The sequence below is a fragment of the Dendroctonus ponderosae genome, unplaced genomic scaffold (assembly GCF_020466585.1).
Source record: "Dendroctonus ponderosae isolate FM_Combo_2020 unplaced genomic scaffold, Dpon_F_20191213v2 Dpon_F_20191213_1, whole genome shotgun sequence".
In the NCBI taxonomy this organism is placed as follows: Eukaryota; Metazoa; Arthropoda; class Insecta; order Coleoptera; family Curculionidae; genus Dendroctonus; species Dendroctonus ponderosae.
The window spans coordinates 22249507-22272608 of NW_026017110.1; the positions used below are offsets into that span (position 1 = coordinate 22249507).

The 23102-nt window shown below is 32.8% G+C and overlaps 1 protein-coding gene across 3 annotated transcripts in view; it reads left to right on the forward strand.

The window, feature by feature from the left end:
• Window positions 1-7400, forward strand: part of LOC109538213 (homeotic protein Sex combs reduced) — a 52028-nt gene extending 44628 nt beyond the window's left edge. Inside the window, exons 3-4 of one of the 3 annotated variants that reach the window (XM_019905357.2) lie at window positions 275-487; window positions 5228-7400. In XM_019905357.2, the coding sequence (XP_019760916.1) occupies window positions 275-487; window positions 5228-5343 (329 nt within the window). In that variant the 3' untranslated portion in view covers window positions 5344-7400. Of the gene's footprint in view, window positions 1-274; window positions 624-5227 lie in introns of those variants that run through there. The other 2 variants (XM_019905358.2, XM_048664653.1) reach the window with 2 other exon arrangements.
• Window positions 7401-23102: the final 15702 nt, after the last annotated feature.

Genomic DNA, 23102 nt, shown 5'->3' on the forward strand with positions numbered 1-23102 from the left:
ATTAAAATTTTAAGCCAACTATTAAATGACGCTCTAAATTATTACTAAAAAAATCTACCAAGTCTGCTGTAGGGTTTTTCCATTTGCAAAATAGTAGATATCTTTCGTTTACATATTTTAATCGAACATTCCAAAAACAGCCTTAAATTGAGGACAAAACATATAGCAGAAGTTTTTGCATGTATGCAATTTTTGTTATTTCAAATTGGAGACAAACAGATTGAATTTTTCCCTATTTTTATTGACTGCTTACTGACGTATTTCTTTTTTTCAGGTACTGTAAACGCAAACGGAGAAACGAAAAGACAGAGGACCTCTTACACGAGGTACCAAACGTTAGAGTTAGAAAAGGAGTTCCACTTCAACAGGTACCTCACGAGGAGAAGGAGGATAGAGATAGCTCATGCGTTATGTCTGACAGAGAGGCAGATAAAAATCTGGTTCCAGAACAGGCGGATGAAGTGGAAAAAGGAACACAAGATGGCCAGTATGAATATCGTTCCTTATCACATGAGTCCCTACGGTCACCCTTATCAATTTGACTTGCATCCCAGTCAGTTTGCTCATCTTGCCACTTAGGATTCTTATTGTGATATTTCAATAGTGTGATCTTATTTTATTAGGTATTTTATTTATTTATTTTTCAAGATAATTTTATTTTTAATTGCTATTGGGTTTTAAGAGAGTTTTCACAGGGGTCATGCGTAGTATATGCCTAATACTTTAGTCTGCAAGTAATGTGAACACTGCTTTTAGAATTGTTTAGTTGCGCATGTTTAGTTTTTACTACAGTACTCTTCTATAGCATTTAGCAACTTCAAAGTGGATTTTCAATACTCAAATACATACGTATTCTAATTCGAATGCTATTGGATGTTTAACTCACCCATTTTCCAACTAACCCTCCTTATCTCAGGCAATGCCAGTTATTTTACTCCTAAGAACTCGATAGTTTTCTGCGATTTAAAACGTATCTACCTATAAAGGGTATCTTGAAATGAAGAATAAAATATAAGCTAACGATCAAAAAGTCATAATAAAAAAATTCTAAGTTAGTATGACTTACTAAAGCAGGTGCCCACAATCATATTTTCACACTCGCTTTGCATGCAGGTTTCAGCTGTTCGAAGAACCGAGCGAAGAAGATTACTTGTGAGCAGAGTTGTCATTAAATCGCTATTGCTGAATTAATGATAGTGATAAAAACTCTATCGCAAACGATCTGAAATCGTTTCATTTCAGGACCCCCTTTATACATGTTCTACTGTTACAATAGCACATGCACACATTAATTTAGTAGGGTGTAAACAAATTCGGAAATTTTGCAGGGATTTATACATATTCTTAACACTTCATTTTGCTTACTAACTACTGCTAACATTATTGTCGGTCAGCGCATAAATGGAAACTGATCGCGGATTACGTAACTGTATTCAATACATATAAAAACGTAGTAAAATTTATCACATCAAATTTAGATCAAAAAGTATATATATGGATATAGCAACACCGAGTTTGTGTCAAAATAAACTAGAGGTGTTTAAATAGTGATTTATAATTATCTTCAAAGTGAAAGCATCAATAAATGGTTCGACATGTTTGTCAACTTGAAACTATCTCTAATGCTACAGGTATATTTACGGCAAAACTAAATCTGTTAAGAGAAAAGCTAATTTTTCACTTCATTCTCTTGTTTTGATTTTCACTTTTAACCATATCTAAATGAAAAATAAATTTACAACTCAACTAAATACATGATGTATTAAATGAAGTTCCTCAATGGCTAAAGAGAAAGCCAGGCTTATTGTCACTCTCACTTTAACGTTCGCAAGGCTTTAATCTCAATTAATGACAAATTTTTACCTTCTCATGCTTTCATGTGTTGTCCCATATTTCGAAATCAAATTCATTAATTTAAAAATAAAAAGCCAAGGGGAATATACTTACAACTAATAGACTTCAGCCATGTAGCCTTTCATGATCCACCGCATCCGGCTCGATGTCAGTAGGTGTTAACACGATTTGGCAACCAACTGGTCATGTTTTGCTTTTCTGGTTTTTGGGTCAAAATAGAGGACCATCTACCACGGAATTTTCGTACGTAGGAGGCAATAACTGACTGTATTAACTGAAGGATGCCAGAGGTTCTGTGGCTTCTAGAAATTTCTAATTTCTGTCATATTTTTGATCAATTTTAGGGAATTTAATAATTAATAACTGTGTATACAACTATACATCGAAATATCGATAGAAAAATTCCAAGAGGCATTGAGTAGTGTGCAAAAAGGACTTTTAAGCTGAAACATTTATACGGTGGTATAGCGCGATCCATTTCACTTGATCATATTACAATGTTTATGTAAATACGTAAATAGAGAGCTACTTTTCCTTAAGAAAGATAAACATGTTTTTTCCTGGCTCATAAATTTTACTTTACGTTTGCAATATCAATATTCCGCTTCAGATTCCACATTCCACTAATTAAGCGAAATAACTCCTTTCTTGGTGACGATAACCTACAAGAACTTTATCATATCATCATATTATCATTATTGAAGACATTCATTCTAAGGACGGTACTTTGAAAACATAATTTTATAGACGGTACTTTGAAAACTTGCCCGGAAGATTTAACGTAGATACATTTTTGAATTGAGACATTTTAGTTTTTAATCCAAAATTTTTAGTATATTTTAGGGCATTCCAAAATCAGAGAATTTGGTGAGATACGCATTATTTGAAAAACATACAGGTACAAACATTGTTTCTGTTTACAAGTTACAAAATAATTTAATATGCAAAGAACAATGCAGTAAATATGAGATCCGACAGTGTGCTTTCAACTAGTGAAACAGAAAATTTTTAATTATCATTAATTTTTTAGTCACTCAACGAATTGTTGAAAAAAAAAGTAAACCGGCAAAGAGAAAATTATAATTTCCAATTCCAGAATAGCTACATCGTCTTGAGAAACAAATAGGTTACACACTCCGGTTAAAAAAAATATAAACCGTTCAAACACATAATTTAAGTTTCAATAAGTTTCGAACATGTGTTGAACAATCCCCCTCAAAGAAGGGGGATTGTAACTCAAATAAAATTTAATTAATTACACAAAAACAGAACAAAAGTTACTACAAACTTATGAGAAAATATATTAAATTCAAGTTTAGTCATTTTTTTCAAGAGCTCTTTCTTGAAATTCTAAGAGAAAGTCTTTTTCAGTTTCAGGGTCAAGTTTCAGGGTAAACGACAAGAGAGGCTAATTTGAATTTGAAAAAGTTTCGAGATTTAGTTATTATTTTTCAATTGGATTCCATACGATTTGATTCGAATTTTCAGTTGTCAAAAAATCTTTATACGAATTTAAAGTTATTACGTCCATATTAATTTTAAACGAGTTCTCATCAAATTAAGTCTTGTTTCATCACTTCCGGCCTACCAGGCAAAGTATCGAGCCCGCTTACATGGAGATAAAGAATAGTTCATTTCCCGAATGCAAAATCGAAGAACAGATGAAGGAAGCTGCTATTCTCATCTTCAGTTTGCTTTTCGGATATATTTCTTAGATTCCTACATATATCAAATTAATTTTTACTTCTGAGGACCGTAAAAAGCCTCCGTGATCAACAGTCGTCAGTTAAGTTCAGGAATTGATCACGAATTATGATTTGAAGCTTTCGTTCCGAGTCAAACAGCCATTCGATCTTGAGATGTTCTTCACGGAAATTGGTTTGAGGTTTTAATTGCTGTTCTATTTTGCTACCTTCACCGCTTGCTTTTATCTTAAGCTCTATTCCGTCGAAGGATTTGCAGGATTTAAATGCGTAGTGTTTGGGATTGCAACAGTTGTATTAGATATGGCTGCTTCATCCGATAATAAATTTTGGATGAACAAAATGTACACCGAATTGATCAATTGATGCTCGCTCAAGATTGCAAGAAATACCGATTAAGACATCCAGGAACAATTGGACAATTATTGGATAAGCTGCCATTTTACTGAGGCGCAGATAAGACAAATATCATTCAATTTGCTTTGGAAACAATAACTAAGATTATATCTATTAGTAGTTCTGTCCAATAAACTTGACCTTTTGGTAGACCTCTCGATTATTCACAAGTTTATCCATTTATAAATGGGTTAAACGTACACCATATTTCACATTTCAAAATTATGTCCTAACAGCTTAAATTTTGTCAACTGGGGTTTTTTGTGTATGGTTTTCCGTTAACTAACACAAGTCATGAAATACGTATTTAGATCGTCCGCTACAGGACAAAATATAATACTTAATTATTAAGGGAACCTTAGGTGTTTTTCCTGACAATGACCTACTTTCCTTGTTTGGTATGCAAGTAGCATATTGAATTTATTTCAAAAGCTCCTGACCAGTTGATTCAATTGTGTTCTTGTTTCGACAATATTCCGGATGCAGGGAGATGCCGATGGGATTTGATTTTAACTTGAGCGATGCTTAAGATATCGAAGATAATTATATGATACTTACCAACATGTTTCGAATATAATTAATTTGCTAAATCGTAACCCACAAGACACTATTACAGTATTTTGTATCATATAGGTAAATTTGTTTGGGTTGTTTCTACATATAATCGACGTTACAGTAAAGGGCATCGGAGCGAACAGCACGCGTTTCAAATCAAGATTTAAAATAACTTTCAGGTCACGCAATTAAAAAAGGTAAAATAATATTGGGCATCAAGAGGAAATAAACGGGGGAATAATAAAAATGACGGAATTAGATAATATTAAAAAGCGTACAAGCAATAAAGTTCGATGTGCAGATTTTCGTTGAAAGACAACTACAATTGCATTAATGAGAACTAATTAAAATCCCGTCCCCATGGTTATGGTATATACTAATTCCTACTAGATTCCATTCTCAATTGTGCAATATTTGTTTAACATACATCAAGTTAATAACATCTAATAGTAGCAATAAACTCATATGCGACTGCCTTTAAATTTAATGGAAACTTACACCATTCTTCCAACTCACTTTGATTCCACTCATTACTCAAATAGTCGCTTCTCAATTACAGTTTTCACACCTAAAACATTTAGCTGTTAATTACTAACATAACTCAGTCTAATTGTTGATAAATTTTTACAAATGAGCGTGGGTCAATGTCCTTGTGACTGCCATGTTCAAATAATAGTTGAGCCATTTCGAAGTGATCCCCAAAGTTGTTCTGTTTGCAGACTTCCACTTGGCATCCCTCCAAGATGAAGGCTACGCATTCCACCAAGCCATGGGGATGGGCGGAATGGGGCCCATGCAACGCGGCCTCTACGCTTGCGGCACTCCCTACAGCTAGCCCTGGGCCGCCTACAACGGAGACTGTGGCCCTTCATAAGGGCTTTAGGGGCTCTCGGATCCTAAACAGTCTCTGGCCAGCGGTTCTGCCATTTGCTGATATTAAAGCATAGAGGCAGTGAAAATATTGTTCTTGTAATTAACCGAACAGTTGTTCCAACCAAATCACCCAAATCCATAGAGTTTTGTGATGAATAGCAACTTTTTCACTTGCTAATGTCAGCAATGGCGTAAGAACCGTCGGTTCTTTAGTGTTAGGAATAATAAAAGTGCCAGTAAAGGACTAAAATCTTGTTGGTACTGAAATGCTTATAGTACACAAACTGCTCCGCTTTAACTTGTTAATTATTACCAGGGCGTGCGGTGCAATTTGGAAGAAGGGATGCAATTGATTAAAACTCACCTATTTAAAATGCAATTGGATTCTTCTATCATCTAGAAACGGGGATGCTGCTACATTTTCCTAACAAGATGTTAATAACTGACTGGCATTATTTTTTCTCTCAATGTCTTGAGTCTCATACAAAGCAGTTAGTTCCGAACGTAACAAAATCATATCAAAATATTGTCCATTATTACGAATCAAAGATTTTAATTGCTGTTCCGGAAAATGTGTTTCTTTGAACGTATTAAAATTACACTTCGAGAAACTTGACATCTTCAAAATTCTTGAACCTGTTGAACCTGTTCTCTATTTCTTAATACACTAAATCCAAAACTTGAAAGAACAATCGGCGGTGACAAGTTACAATATCTCCAACATTATCGGTGCGTATGCTTTGTCTGTTTGGCTCAAAATGTCTATCTATCATATTATTCCAGCTGTTTTCAAAGTAAATTTAAAATTTTTAAATTCGATAACTTTTTTGCACAGAACCCAATATAGTATCAGAGAGCTAAATCAATAAAAGAGACTAAAAGTTATAACATCGGTAGTTTAATCTAAAATAATTGCAAGGGATCGTGTCTGAAAGCGGGTTTGGAAACGTCGACCTTCTTAATTAGGATGTTGCTATTTATTACGAAATTAATAATATTATAAAATATAATGATTTTTCTAAAGGAAGGAATGCTTTCCTTGCTTCCATGGACCGCACGCTCCTGATTATTACGTTGTTGATTCAATGTACAAACTTGGTAGCCTGAATTTCGAAAATGTCTAACTTTGGTTACCAAACGCTACTTTCGTTCAATGTCTCTACAAATCAACAGAAACACTTGTAAAGTTCCGTTACAAAAACACTTTAACAAATACGTAATTTTAATGTGCAATATAGTTATTGTTGAAGTGTCTTGTTTATCAAATAGCAAGCGATCTTGTGCGAAAAGACACTGACCTGTGCTCACTTAAGTCTAATTTACAAAATCGAAGTGTGATTATATAGCTATTAGAAAAAGTTCTTTATATTCATTTTTGTTTTCTAAATGGTATATTTTATTTTTAATTGGCGGTTTATACAATTTTCTTAATTTTTCGTAACATAAGTATCTGATCTTTTGCTATAAGGACATGTAAATAAGAGTGTAGATGACAATGTTTCATTCGTTTTGTAAATACTTTTAATGTAGCTTTAAGGCGAATTTAGTTAATTTAGAACATCTAATTTTAAGTATATACTGAATAAAAAATCGAATGTAAATAAGAAATAAGGATTTAAGTTTAAGAAATATTCTTTGTATAGATCTGGTGTGATTTGGATCTATTTAAAATCGATATCTAAATTGACGTAGTCGATCTTTTTCGAATCAGTTCAGAAAATTCACTGTATTTCCATTAAATGCTTTTTGAGGGTTATTTCATTTTGTTAATACGCAAATAAATAAGAACATATTTAAGTGGCAAGCATTTGAGCACACGTTTCTTAGAATGCAAAAGTGTATATAATGTGTATATTAATTTTAGCTCAATATATGTTCATGTTTCTTTTATTTTTGTTTTAATTTTATTTATGTACTTTGTAATAATTCTTGTGTGATGGACGATATACTGTTAGGATGTATCCGTTCTAACTAATAGTTACTGTTGTAATTGTCCAATCTAATAAACTATTAATAAAATTCAGATTTTTTATTTAAATTCGCAACCAAATTTTGTTGGTACGTTTTCTTGATGTCATCAGTATATGACCAAATTGAGAAAACCTGCGCATATTAAGTAGGCAATAGAAAAGTGTCGAATAAAAAAAATGTGGTCACAATTACAAAAAATATCATTATTCAGTCAAGGTTATAAGAAAAAATTGGCGAATGAAATTGGAAAGAATATAAATTAAAAATCTTCTACACTGTTTCTACACTACTTCATTTCGGATATTGCAGTTTTATCTGGAGTAATACATGTGGTTTCAGAAATGGTTAGAACTGAGTCTGCTACTACCGCAACTTTTTATGCGTGTAAAATGTTTATTTACTTATTTTTGCTTTGTCTTGTTATAGAAGTATTCACTTTTCTTTGAGAGGACAACCAATTATCAATAGTTAGGCAGACGACCAGAGTAATCAGAGTAACAACCAATGTGGAACAACTTTCAAATTTTAACTTGCGTACAAAATTGCTACTAATCGTATAATAAAATGTATAACGCTTAAGCAGACGAAAATTGTTAATTTTCAGCGCCCCCAAATTTCAAGCGGAACTACAGCACAATTACTATCAATAAAAATAGATATTTTTTAAAAATTGAACAAAATCTTGGAAATCGTTTATGGGTCTAAATATTGAAAAGGCCGATAAGTGTGCACTTAAAAATTGAGAAACAATTTGATGAATCATCAATCAATCAAAACATTTAGTTTTGCACTGAAAACAAGTATGGAAAGGTGAATGGGAAAGAGGTTTCAATAAATGTAATGCAGTAATCATTAAACTTGTCACATAAATTATGGCAGCATAAAAATTAAGAGTGGATGCTTTGACTTTCTGTTTCGTTGATTTATATCTTATTTTTATATTTCTATTTTATATCTTATTTTATAATGGAATTCAATAGAATCATATTTATATATAAACTTATGTATGTTATTTTAATTAAACGATTGCAGTGTTTCTCGTATTGCCCAATCAATATAATAAACATACCCGAATACCAAACACGACATGTAATAACTGAACCCAGAAAAACCCGGTTACATATTTTGCAATTTCAATTTCATCACTTTACAATCTACTAATTAGGTTTTTTTTACTGGAGATACTTTACCGTTTAAGCCAGGCTGAAAATTCCAATTGTATCTCCACCACAGCGTCAAGACTAGTGTAAAAAACCATAAGGGGTAAGCTTGATCAAGGAACAAATCCGCTCGAGATGTTTTTGAGTCGATTTAAAAAATCGAGCCACGCTTCATATATTTTGAGTTTCTAACAATTCAATGAAAAATTCGTATTGAAATTCCAAAGTAGAAATTATATCCAATTAGAGTTTTTTCGATTTAACAAAACTTGCTGCTTCATATTTGAGCACGATTGCTCCATAGAACACATAGAACTCCATGCAAGTGCCCCATAGAAGTTTGAGGACACTTCGCTAATTTCTGTCTTCGACCTCCACCGCTTTATCGCAACTGTTAATACCCAAGTATAGATTTAACATAAATACGCACATCTTATTTCGAAGATCAGATACAAGAGTACACGTAGTGTATGTAAATTTCTTTTGTAGAACGTGCAGCTGATGCGACAGACGAAGACTTTATTTTGATGCTTGACCACCGGTTGCATTGATGCGCTCCAGCCTGAAATACGACAGATTTACATTTGTAATGCTGAGGCCTGAATGCGATTTATGTCCTTTTGTGTGTTTGTTCTCATTTTTAATGCTGGGAAGCGATGAGAAGCGTCAGCATTACATAGTCTGTCCGTCAAAAGACATTTTTTACGGCGAGATGTTGGTTATGGTATTTGGTCGAGGGAACTATGAAGCGATCATTTCCATGTCTGTAAGGACAGGCCAGCATTTTCTTCGTTGTACCTTCAATAGCTATTTTTCGCTTTTTGAATGTTAAGTAGGAAAATTATTTGTGCTCCCCATTTTATGAAGTATGTAATTCGTCAGCTTAAATTGCCATAAAAATGTCATGTTGGTTTTCAAATTTTATTCGATTTACGTAGGCAATATTTGCATGTGTGATAGCATTAGATACCTACTCATTTATTCTAATTAAAATGGGCCAAGCGGTTTTAACCGTTATTACAAATTTTAGCTTTGCTTGAAAAAAAAATTACTTGAGAATCCAGGTTGATTAATTAGTGACTTAAATCTATCCTCTATCTATATATAAATTTTCTTTTCTGACAAATCAATTTCAGGTTCAACAAATCCGGAGTACTTTATCCAGTCAAAGTGCCGACCACCTTTGGGGTTTCAATGTTGGGGTGAATGTTCACATAATACATCTTTTCTAAATTAATTTACATTATAGGTACATTTTCGCCTTCATAACGGTTCTATGAAATATTTCAGAGCTTTGAGTTTTGACTCTGACATCACGAACTAAAAATAACTAAAATATAGACACGGAAACTTTAACAAAAAAATTGTTATTTACCTTGTCTTTGCGACCTTTTCAAAATATATGCAGCACTTTTAGTTTAGATTATCAATTGACAGAAGATCGAAGAAGTACTAAAATCATGTAAGAGGAAATATTATTAATTTAGCATTCGATTTCATGACTAAAATGTGCGGAAAATTTTACAAACTTTTCAAAATGGTGAGTTTTTAAATTTTTCGGACGTCGTAAATTAGAATCACCTTCACTTCACAAGCCCGCATCACCAGAAAAAACTGCTATAATTTATAAATGCCGAAAAACTTACCAGATTCGAGGTGTGTCAAGGAAAGCCTAGAACGTTTCATTTATAAAAGTTCTATTGATCCGATAACTATATTAATCTCTTTTGATATTGTAAACAGTCTCGTATTGTAGATCCGGTCGTCTTCACATATTGGAAATATTTAAAAAATGTTACATGTTACGCTGGAAAGTAAACGAGTTAACAGCTCATTCTTCTATCTAGAGAACACATGAACTAACATATTAATTTACACAACATTTTTTATGAGGTAAGCCATGTTGCTATGATCCTTCAAAAAAATTATACATTAACTGGTTCCCTTTGTCGTCCCAAGCAGTATTTGTTATGAAAAACTACAATATTAAATGCAAGTTCAACATTTGATGAACATTATATTAAATTCATATTCCGCTTTATCTATATGCCTACCCCTTAGACGTCTAAATACAAGATTTGCTGTTAGTTTGCAATTATAAAGATATTTAAAAAGAAGAGCGTCATTGGGCTATTCGATTATCTTTAGAAGCTTAAAAAATATATTTAAGCTATTGCTTTGATACGAGATTTTTAAATGTATTCAAAAATGTGATAAGTAAAATTATTTGTCAATATTATTGCAAGACATCTTAATTAATCTTATTTCGACTGTATAGTCCCCATAAATGCGAGCTTGCTCTTGAAATGATTTTTCGAAGTAGGTGTTTCCTGAGTTGGTCTGATTATTTGCATAACTTCTAAACAAAAATCCAAAATATTTTACTGGTTCAGTTTGCCGTTGATTATGTGTATATGAAAGCAATTTTCAATTCAATTTTATCGCAACCGAAATTATTAATTATTCTACTATGGTCCGCAAAAATCGTTCTATCAACAGTTTAAAACTTTACAATTAAACATATAGGCGAATGCAGATTCACTTGCCTTTTCTCTCTATATTTTCTAGGTCACTCAATTAATTGAAAATTAAAACAATGGTCTACAATTTCAAGTTAATTTGGCAGCAAGTCAGAAAAAAATTATTGATAGGAAATATTTCAGGTTTCAGAGACAATCTTCACTCGCAAAGAGAAATTGATTGGTTTATGGTATACAACCATTTGCTCACCATTTCGAAAAGAACTTGAAAGGGCATGGTTGAAAGATTCCCCTGCACCATTGAGGCCAGTCGAAATCGACCAACAGCCAATAATTATGTTGTCATGAAAATAATGCCGCCGCTTCTGGCCGTTAAAAGACAATAATTATCATTAAGTATATTAATTTTTGTTTCTAGAATTCATCCAATAGCGTATTTTATCAATATTACCTATTTTGGAAATGTTTTTTGGAGCTTGATATTTGTGCGAGTAATAAGGATCACTTAAATGAAAAGTAGCTTAAAACTCAAGAGTAGTACATATTTGAATCAAATTATATTTGGCAATTCTCACTTAAACTGTGATTGATAGGGATGATGATATTTTATGATAAGGGAAAGTGATCTAGCTTTAGTTTGGCGAAATAAATAAATAGTCCGTATCTAAATATTATATACTTTTTGCCACCCAAGTATAACTTTTGAAATTTCTTACACAATATCGTTTTACGGGGTAAGTTCTAAAGTGCAGAAATTCCAGGAACTTTAAACTTTACTTGCTGCTACTAGATCAGAACAGTAGTTCATTTCAGTTTCAATTGGGAATCATCGTTCCATCAAAAAATATTTACGTAAATATTTTTGCTCAAACTGCAATAGCGATGTTCGGTCAGTAAGGTGAGCATCATTATGTAAAGCAACCGAGAAGTAATTTCATCCAAACATATTAAAAATCCTTGGATTATAATGAATAAGGCAACGCATTCTTTTCAAGAATATTGTGTGGTTTTGTAGTAAATAAAAATGTTGTGCGAATATTTTTTTAAATATTTTCATCCACCAGATTCACTAGATTGTTTGATGTCGGCATGTTGATTATTTTTAATCATTACATACCTCACATATGTTCCTTAGCAGAAAATGAAGCCAATAGGTTATTGAAATCAGTTTTAAATAAAAAATTTTAAAACGTGATTTTCAACAGAATCGTAAAAAGTACTTAATACGTGAACGTATCAATTGTGCCTCAATTGAGGCACAATTTCATCTAATCAAAAATAAATACACAATTTCCGTGTTTGTTATTTATTATTCCCTGTTCCACGCACAATATTGTCACTTATTTTAAACAGAGTTTTCAATATCCGCTGCTCCAAATTTAGAAAAATTCGGTTTTCTGCTTCATCGCGTGGTTCTCACTCAAACACCGCATCTGTGTAGGTGCGGGATAGCAACTTTTTAAGAAAATTTCAACTTTTTGTTCTTCTACTAGTGCCTACTACCGCATCTTTGCTAATCTAATTAATAATTAATCTAAATCTAAATCTAATTTGAAAAAAGACAAAAAAATATTTTATTCTTATACGCATGAACTGAAATAAATATCAATCCAAGGGGGCTCTTAATAATATATTAATTATAATACATTATTATAATATAAAGATTAAATTATTTAAATGTTAAGTCACACTTTAGTAAACGTAGCAACACAAAGTAAAAATAAATTAAATCAGAAGAGAATGAGGACGCGATTGAAAAAGTAGGACATGTTCAATCCCAGTGAAAAGATCACGGCCATAATGCAGAGCCATGATTAAAAAGGCGGTATTAAACTTAATCCCTTTGAGAGGGCAGGCAAAATATGGATCAATGTCTGACGTGACAGCTGCGTAAAGGGTCTTCCGCTGACGTACTCGATGTGGACCGGGAGAAATATCGGAAACGATTGATCCCGTTTTTGAAAGGATTCATCTCAAAAAGAAAATATTAGTCAAGAGTATAAAATATTGTTTGGAAACAAAAATACATTTAAAAATCGAAGGTAATATACAGAGTGTTTGTAACGCTCATGTATTTCTGGCAGGTTATTAGCACAAGTAGTTATAAATATATTTTTCTCATGCACAATTTTAGTGCAAATTTATTGATATTGCTGTATCGTTTGTAATATTTTGATGAAAGTTTAGGTACAGCCAGGAGACCAAACAGTACAAGTGCTGGGGCAAAATTGACGAATCCGGTCGCCAGTGGCGTGAGCATAGCTGCTCCTACGGATAATCAGAAGAAAACAAGTGCTTGTACATTATTGGTATGTACACGTAAACTGCTTCTTCAAAAAAATTATAGAATGCAAAAACTATTCATTTGGTGGAATTATGACTGAACCAAATTTAAATGGCAGTAAAATTACATATGTAGAGGAAAGTGACCAGGCTAAAACGGATCACAATTGATCCATGTTATTCCTATCATCAATAATAATAGTTTATTAGTTCATTTTTATTTCAATCAATAAATTGTTTTTATTTCAATCCAAACAAATATGGATATGTTTGCATTGAAATCAAATTTATATACTTTTTGGGAGCTGTAACTTTAGATAACATGCTTGCTTGGAAGAAACAAACATGGTTTAGTTATTCTAGAAGTCTTAACCAAAAAGCTGTGAAAACCAAACAATGTATTAATATCTACTATTAGAGCTTTTAATACAACTACATAAATGAGCCTAAAAAGCAGATTTCTAACATTATCTTAGTGCTGACCAGATAGATGCTAGCAGGCGCTAGTAATCTCAACCTACATCATCCCTGCTGAGACAACGCGACCTTATCTGCCTCGGACTTTCAAAAGATAATATATCTAAATCCAGTTTTACCGAGAAACAAGCAAGAAATATTGCTAGTTATAGGACTTTGCTAGATTAGAGATAGCAATTTATCTAACTTAAATCTGCTCCTTCGAACGGAGCTGTGGAACAGATTTTGTAAAAATAACTAATTTATATAAATACATATGTGATTAACAGTTTTTTACTCAGCAAGCGTTAATCAAATATTGCATTATGTTTTCAAGTCGACTCAGCAATAGCTTCATATTTGATGTATTTGTTGATTTGCTGCAATATAAGCGCCAAAATCGCATAAAAATGTACATTTTTTAAAGCACTGAAACTAACGCTATTGTGTTTTTTGTTTTAAATTAATTTTGGTAATTGGTTAAGTAAGGCCGACTAAAAATCGCACCCTCTTAAAATATACTGCCGCACTGCAAATTTAAAGTCTAGGTATGATTCTGAAGCCAAAACATTGGAGATGCCACATTTACGATTTTTAAATGAGAGTAAAAATATAAAGCTTTGCTACCATCCAGTGATTTAAATGAAAAGTGGCTGAATTAATATATTTTTAACAATGAATAATAGGTTTTATATGAATCAAATGCGATTTGGACCAAACTGGGGAAATAGCATTGAAAAATACGAAATCTGTAGAAAATGGTTATAAAGTTTAAATAAAATGAAAAAAAAAAACACGGATGTAACCAAAAGTTTGTTAATAATAGGGCTGTAGTACAAAAACGTAGCTTTTGTTTTCCTTGTTTAAATTAGTAACAGTGCAGAAATTCTCAATTTTTCAGCGGGTACATCTATTACTACATAATATTACAATTATTATATTAATATTCTTCATAGATTCGGGTGCGTAATAAACGTATTAATTCAGCACTTATTTTAGTTCATGGAATGAAGTGCACACCCATAATATTTTTCAAATAAATGTTCACATTAATTGTGCGATTAAAACTTCCGATTCGTAAAGAAAATTTTAGAAATTAAAAATTCTTCAGTGCTCAAAGAGCACTAATGCAACCATACCCAAACAGATATTTATTGACAAACATGGCAACGTTTCAGACTATTTATGGTTGGTTTATGGGTTATTTAAAATTCGTCAATTTTGGACCGCCCTGTATATACAGGGCGATTCAAAATTGGCGTCATTCCTTATAAGGGGTAATAGGGGCTCACTTGGAAGATACGAGAAAAATATTGAAAAATTTTTTTCGATAATTTCTAGGAAATATTAACAGTTGAAAATCGAATTTCAACTTTGCAATTAGTCATTATTTAGAAAATGTTTAATTGGTAGCATAAAATTTTTGATAGTAAAAAAATCTATTCTACAATTTGTTTATGAAAAGTCAAAGTGGCAATGATGTTTTTTGTCATCAACAGATAGTTACACGTGGATAGATAGCCCTTGTCAATAAGAACAATAATTGATCGGATATGCGATTAGTTCAGGGGAAATGCTACAGTAACATACCAGAAGCTGAAAAAACTCCACATTCCTACCACGTATGTAAGATACACATTAAACCAATGGATTATTAAACACCTATATATAAATTGAGCAGGATTTAATTAACCGAATACGAGAAGCTACTCGAGACGAGTGCATAATAAGGGGATTACACAAGCACTTGATTGGAGTTACAGTCTCAAATGTATGTTTTTGTAATTTGTAAGCAAATTAATAATTCGAGGTTATGAGTTTCGAAATAGGTTCCGTTATTGAACGATCCCTATTGAATTTACCGTTTAACTTGTCTAGCTTGTTGGCACTTTCTCTATTTATCCGTGGTTACCGGAGTTTAGGAAAATTACCTGAAAAACATTGTTGTCGTTTTTCTGATATATTTTTTTGCAAATGTCTCAGTTTTTAATAACCATTAATTTTTTTTACTATTTTTTCTCTACTCCTAAATCACCGCCAACCAACACCTCCAGAGGAATGACGCCAATTTTGAATCATCCTGTATATAATCTAATGTCTAACAAACTCTATTATCACATTGGCGTATTTGACGTAAGCCAAATCTTTTCTTAGGATAAACTCAATGCTAAACATAGTCCATAAGTCCGTGAAAATAATTATTCATTTTCGTATTTGTTATCATGCTGTCGGCCTGTTGTAGAAATGATAAAGGGAATTAAATTAAATGATCAACTTAATGAAAAACTCAGAAATGTCATATTTATAAGACCTTGTCGTAACAGAGCCGTTTAAAACCATTATATTAGGCGGGCTTAATTTAATGAATATGATTTAGTTCCATACTTTTGCGTTTCCTGATCTTAGCCAAGAACAGAACCGCACAGCATCCCTCTGAAGCTAAAGGTAAACAGACGTTAGCGAAAGTGTGAGGAACAAAAATAAAATCATTTGTGAACCCTTAAAATGCCATTCATCAAGGGGCAGCCGCTGTCCTAACCGGAAGTCTTTTAATTGCATAAAGATCGAAATTTAACTTCAAAGGTCAAAATTGGCCGGCTTCCTTTGCCCTGAAAAATCTCCTTGTGGATGTTTAAACTCCCGGGGTTTTTAGGCAGAAAAAGGGTCCCGTTTTATGACCCAATATTAACTGTCTCCCAAATAATTTATGTTAATGGTTTCGAGCCGGTCGGGTCGAAGTAAGTGCCAACCGCTCTCGCTTTGCGCACCCACAGTTGTTAGAAGTCGACGCTGCTGTAAAACGCGGTCTCGTAGAGCCGTTTAGACGCTCATATTTTGCAGAATTTTAGTCCGTTTTCATGCTTGGTTTTTCCTAAAATGTGCTGTTTTTGTGATATTACTTGTAGATAGTTAGGTAAGTTTTGCTCAGTATGCGTAATTAGCTTAGAACTTGTAAATTGTGCCATTTGAAGCAATGAAAGCCGTTTTGGGCGAAACTCGATTTATAACAGTTTTGAGTCAAATTAAGCTTTCCACTAAAGTAGTGGAAACTAGTGTGTAATTGAGATCACGAACCACAATATCATTACCCCTACTTTTGCCCAGCTTACATTGGATGCGATTGTTGCTAATTACTCCAACGTAACAACAAAGTAACTGGAATATGGTAATGAAATGGTAACTTGCATCCGAAGTAATTAAAATATATGCTCTCATCAATATTATAATCTTTTTTCTAGGCTTTTGATTAAAATATAGACATTTTAGGAGAGGCCTAGACTCGAATGTAACAGAGAATTTGCAGCCCCTGCGTTTACTTCCACATAACGTTTGATATGGGTAGGGATTTTCGCAAAATGACTCGGCAGATAGCGTAATAATTTATTTTAACCATGCGCGGGTGTCTTATGAATTGCAACAGCTTTAATGAAATGATGTATTTTTCTATGATACTGAGAAAGATTTATTGTTAATTGTCAGGGGAAACTAGTAAAAGAAGGTGGAACCGTCACGGACTCCAATATTTAAAATTGAGCCTAAACAGGGTTATAATAAAATTAAGTAAGTTTCAGCTGCATTTTTTCAATTAAAATTATGTAACTGCGTCCTCATCTTCTTCCAATAGCTAAACATTTGCTTAACTCACAATTCAGAGAGCTTAAAGTGTGTTTTCTGGAAAAAAATTTAAAGTAAAGAAGCATTTGAGAGGAAGCAATTCTTTGCTAGTAGATGAGTACAAAGAAACAATATGAGGCGTTATTTATAAAATTACATCAGACCCATCAGATATTTTAACCCTATGTAGAAGTATCTGTTTCATAAAACCAGAAGCATTTGGAAAACACATGCCTTGGTCAGTAGCCGTAATTTTACTGTTGATAACATGACGCAAAAATACGACAATTTTCTTGATTGCAAGAAGCAGCCCATACAAGTAGAATTTTGAAAATGAAGCGCAGCATCACCAGATTATCGTACTTGAAATAACTGTCAAAAAATTATAATGTAGTAAATTTACACAGTCGTACAAGACCCATTTTAGCCAAAATGCGCCTAAAGCAAAAACCCACTTTGACTAGCGAATAGTCAAAATTGATAATACTATTTTGTGGTCAGTAAATTTATTTAAGAAAAGTGCCAAAATATAATAATATTTCAGTAAACACAGACGCTTCCAGTCACAATAATAAGCTGATTCTGTTTTAAAACAATCAAAAACCTTGGCACGCGGTAATGTTGACACTTTAAATTCCACCGTCTGCGTAAAGTTGAATTGAATATTCACATCAAACATGTTTTAAAACTAGATGGTAATTGTTTATTTATGCTAATATTTAACATAAGTTGTAAAGTTTTTTGATGCGATACTCATCTCGGCAAAAATAATGCGATAAACTATCTAGGCCAGGAATATTTGCACACCTTATTTGTTGGGCATTTTTATGCTCTTGGAAACTCTGACTACACATTAAAGTAATTTCGCATAATTGATGAGGCGAACGGTTCAAGGGATGACTAACAAGCATCGACCATGTCCTTTATTTGCCAGTTATTACTACCCACATTTATTCGTGTCAGCGTCCACATTTCTTACATTGTTCATATATCATGACTATCATTGAAGCTCTGCAGTTCTTCCAATAATTTCCAGAGGCTGAGGATAAATAGGCAACCAATTTCTATCGAGAAATGTGAAAAATTTACGACAAATAGCAAATCATTTTCCCTGCCAATCTGAAAGTGATAAGCATTGAGGAAATATCCGGAAAATCACTCTGTTGTAAACCAGGCACCTTCTCTCGCCTCAACTCTGGATCGATTTTGACACGCCATTGTGCCAGTTAGGGGAGGAAGTGCGATTTTAAGTAAACAGTGCGCAAGCCCATCATTCTGGATCAATATTGAAACTGTAATTTGCATTTTGATTTGCTTATGTAAAGTAAATTGTCCACGGTAGGGAGACGACGACGGGACAAGCCAAGTCGTGGATGGGCTTTAATTTCGGGCGCAAATTAGCAGGGTTCAGACCGCGTTTTATTATGTTGTGCAAAGCGAGGCGTGTAATGATTACAGTTTATTCGGAAATTTATTATACGAATTAATTGGATAACAGGATTAACGAGATGACTTTCTTAACATGGCTTTTAATTATACACTCGTGAAATACATTAGTTGTCCTTTATCGGGCGATTTTCCAGCAGCCCACGGCAGCTGGGGTTCCGCTAATCACGCAATGTATATTACAGAAGACTTTTTGCATTCAAAACACTTTCTCTGGTGAAAAAAACATCTGCAAATCTTACATTTTTAATGATTGTACAACTCGTTTAGTTTCAATTTTATTAACTTTACCACTAATTTTGTCATCCTTTTTTACTCTATTTTGACTTCTCCAAAATGTTACCAAAACTTAAATGCATTTTTTCACACTCTGCTAAATTGCTTTCACTCAGTTTGTAGCTTTTTCGACTTTCTTTTTGTTCTCACAAGCAAATTGGCAAGATGCAAGATGAGTCGTTGAATTAAATGTCGGATGAAAACCTTCTTGCAGCACCTCAATAAGCTTCATCTGTTTGCAATCAGCCAGCCCCCAATTTTCTGTAGGCATAAATATTTTGCTTTCATTTTGCAATTTTTTCACTTTTTTTTAAGCAAATAAAAAGTGTATGTGAAAAATAAAACTGAACTAATAAGAAAAACTTGCAAGCTCGTACCTACTTCCTTAGTTAGGTTAATAATGGGATTTTAGATGGAGATGTTCGAATATAAATAAACCGCCTTGAATAATAATATTTACACTATGCCTAAACTGTGATCAATTTAAAATATGAATAATTGGTTCTTTTATATTTGTCCAGCACACGTGCATAAGCCGAAGTTCGTTTCTCTATTGCGAGTGAAGGTCTATGAATATGCATGGAACAGTGTTGAAACGTGCTTTTAATTCGCAGTCACTAGTTTTGGATGCCAATAATTTTTGCTCAGGTTGTTCAGTTTATGCTAAATTTGCTCATTAAATAATGTGCTTATTCTCGCCTTAATCTGTTTAAACTGGCCACGTAGAATAGCTAATAATATAAACAAATGTGTTTTGCATATAAATAATCCGAAGATCCATCAAGGAAATCGCTCAGAAAAAAAGCGGCTAAAGTGTGCCAATATATCAAATAGCTTTTCGGTATAATGGCAACCACCTATTTAAAAAGGTAAAAAACCATTACTTAATATTGATTTTTGTCCTATGGAGATTTGATGGTTCCATTCAAATCAACAATTTAGGTCATTTTATTTTTGCGTGATCGGCTCAGCATGCTGATTCAGATTGCATTTAAGGATGTAAGGTATGTCGAATAGCGCGAAGAAAGGCGAGGGCACTGAATGGACACCCCCGTATATAACGGTACTAAAAAGAAATCGAATAAAACTTGTATAGAACTGTATCCGATTTGAGTAATCCCAAGTATTGTTTATTAAATATTAATAACCACTTGCCCTAATCCTCAACTTATAAATCAAAAATTTTAATGTTTCTGGGATAGAACTGTGATAATTATTCCATTGATAATTTTGAAGTCCTTGTTGTCACTTTTGAATGGCCGTTTCTTGGCTGTGTTCCAAAAAAACACAAAAATATTTGCAAGCTTGTCATTGATTTTGTGTGGGTTTCGACATGTAGTTTCTGGAACCATAATTTTATCACTTGTTAAATGAACATTTTACAGTTTCCTTTCATAACTCTAATCGCAATAGTTTGGGAAGTTTGCGTGCTGTTTTTTTCCTGAAATAGTTCAGGCTGTCTATAGTTTCGTTTTCGTCGTCTTCATTCTCAATCATCGTACCAATATAGAGTTAAATTTTGAATTCCTAACAGATGATATATTCTATTCTCCTTGACATCTTTATTGGCAAGCAAGGTTTATATTCGTAGCTAATGTGCTGTTCTTTGGTCAGTGTTGATTTCTCATTTATAAAGTAGACTGGAAAAATGTTGCAACAAATATAATTTAAATTAGAGTAAAAGTATACTCCTATCTTTCCTGGGTTTCAGTCAAAGTGTGAAGTAAAAATTTTGAAACATCGTCTATTTCATTACGTTTCGGGAGACAACCACGCCATCATCAGATTTAAAATTTTACACAAACTCATCATTGGTAAAAATTAACGTCATTTTAGGTCTTTGCCTTCTTGAAAATCCTGAGTTTGTAATTTGAGACAAACTCAGGGTTTTTAAAAAGAACAAAAACGGAACAATTCATTAGCTTCTCTGTAAACACTTCAGCAGACATACAAACTAAAAAGTTGCCTTTTGGGAGGAATACAGTCAAATAAATTGAAGCGATGAACGTGTGAAAAATTACCATTCTCAACAGTACTTGCATTTTTCTAGGTGTTCGTACACAAGTATCTGGCAATAAAATAAAATTAGATACGCATACACTACTGAGTCGCAAAGACGCTTTGAATAGTCATAAATGGATGACATAAACATCAAGCATTTACCATAACAATTATCAAGATCTTGTAAAATTAGAAACTAGTATTGAACATGTGGACAGATGCTTTAACGTAACCTATTAAAATAATTAAAAATACTTCAATGTTAATTCTTTCATTTTCGTACGCCCATGGCTAATAGTGGACTGGTTAATATGCATATAGGATGTAATTACTTTAATGTGCTTTTTAAGGCTGTTTTTGTTTTTGATGACATAATAGCTTTTTTTTGCTATATCAACGCCAATTGTTCTAATTGAGACAATCTGTAATTATTATATTCGTATTTGTTGACGCCTTGATACGAGTTAATATTTTATGTATTAGCACATTCTCATTTAACATTATTCAAGACATGAATAAGGGAAGCTGACGAAATAATATTGCAAATTCGTCTGCAAAAAAAGGTACACACACACTAAGCAACGAAAATTAATAGGAGCGAAATGGTTCCTTTTTCAGGTAGAAACGTATGTTCAGCGTAAAGATGTGTTGGTTAAATTCCCAGAATCAAAGTCAATAGCGACCCTAATAAATCTCAATGGAGGTCCGCCAAAAGATTTTTTATTGTGTCAATGTTTTTGAAAGAGTGCAAAAAGTATCAGTTTTGTACCTGCTTTCAACTCAAATAAGTTCAGACTAAATCGATTTTAATTGACCGTTTCCATCTAATACTGTTGAGCTTAATGAGTTAAGCGTTTTGTTTGCATATTAAATATAAGAAGTAGCTCTTTAAATGTTAAGAAATGTAAATAATGATACTACAGAATCCGTTCGATTCAAAATAGGCGAAAAATTCAAATATCAGGATCAAATCCAGGGTTTGGGACAAGAATGTCAAAAATTACCTGGATAGTAACCGTATTCTTTGGCAATGCTCTTGTCATTAATGCAATTTAGTAAGCAATTCAGACAAATCGTAAAAAATTGAAAAACCAGTTTTTCGATTTTATAAACGTAGAAAACGGCAATGTCGCTAATTTATTGCAATAGACGGCAAGATATATATATATCTCAGACTAGATGTTTTCACCATCTAATATTTGCTACCATTAAAGTCTGAACAGCTAAAGAAGTTTTAAAATTGTCAGGCATAAAGACCGAAATTGAGCTGTATCTAAGTATTTGAAACATATTTGTAACAGCTGGATTAAATAACTCTTTGCGGCGAGAACTCATTCTTCTAGATATGTTGAAATTTGAAACTGATGACAACACGATACGAGAAATGACTTAATGATCAATGATCAAGATTAATGGGAAAATTAGGCGAAAGAAGAGAATTTTACACACGCACTTTACCAGCAATTGCAAAAGAAAATGCAAAACTAATCTAGTATTTTTGCTTGACTAAAAATTATAAAATCTAGCCCAGGCTACATTGAAGGACCATATTTGTACGGCCCTTTAATTTTATTTACTTAGACAGTAAATGTACAAAATTGAAATCTAATGCGAAATAATTTGTCAACTACTTTTAAATGCTCGATTTTTAATAACTATAATTTATTTCACCTATCAAACGATCCTGGTGCCGTACTAAAATAATCTTTCCTACTGGGCAGTACTTATAATTTCCGACAAGTTTCTAATTAGTAGTCTTTTACTATCACTGCTATTTGCAGTTGCAACTAGCAAGCACTTAATATTATTAATAGCTACTATATTAACAGCTTTTCTCCGTAAATTAAGAAGCATTATAAACAAGGAATAATGTAATTACAGCTAAAGTAACGCCAATTATCTAATAGAAGATACGGATACGAAGCGAATACATTTCTCAGTAAATTATTGGCCTTTTGATAAAAATAAAATATAATTCTATGCCTAAATGACATAAATTGCCTACAAAAAAGTTCTGCTGAACAAAATAAATT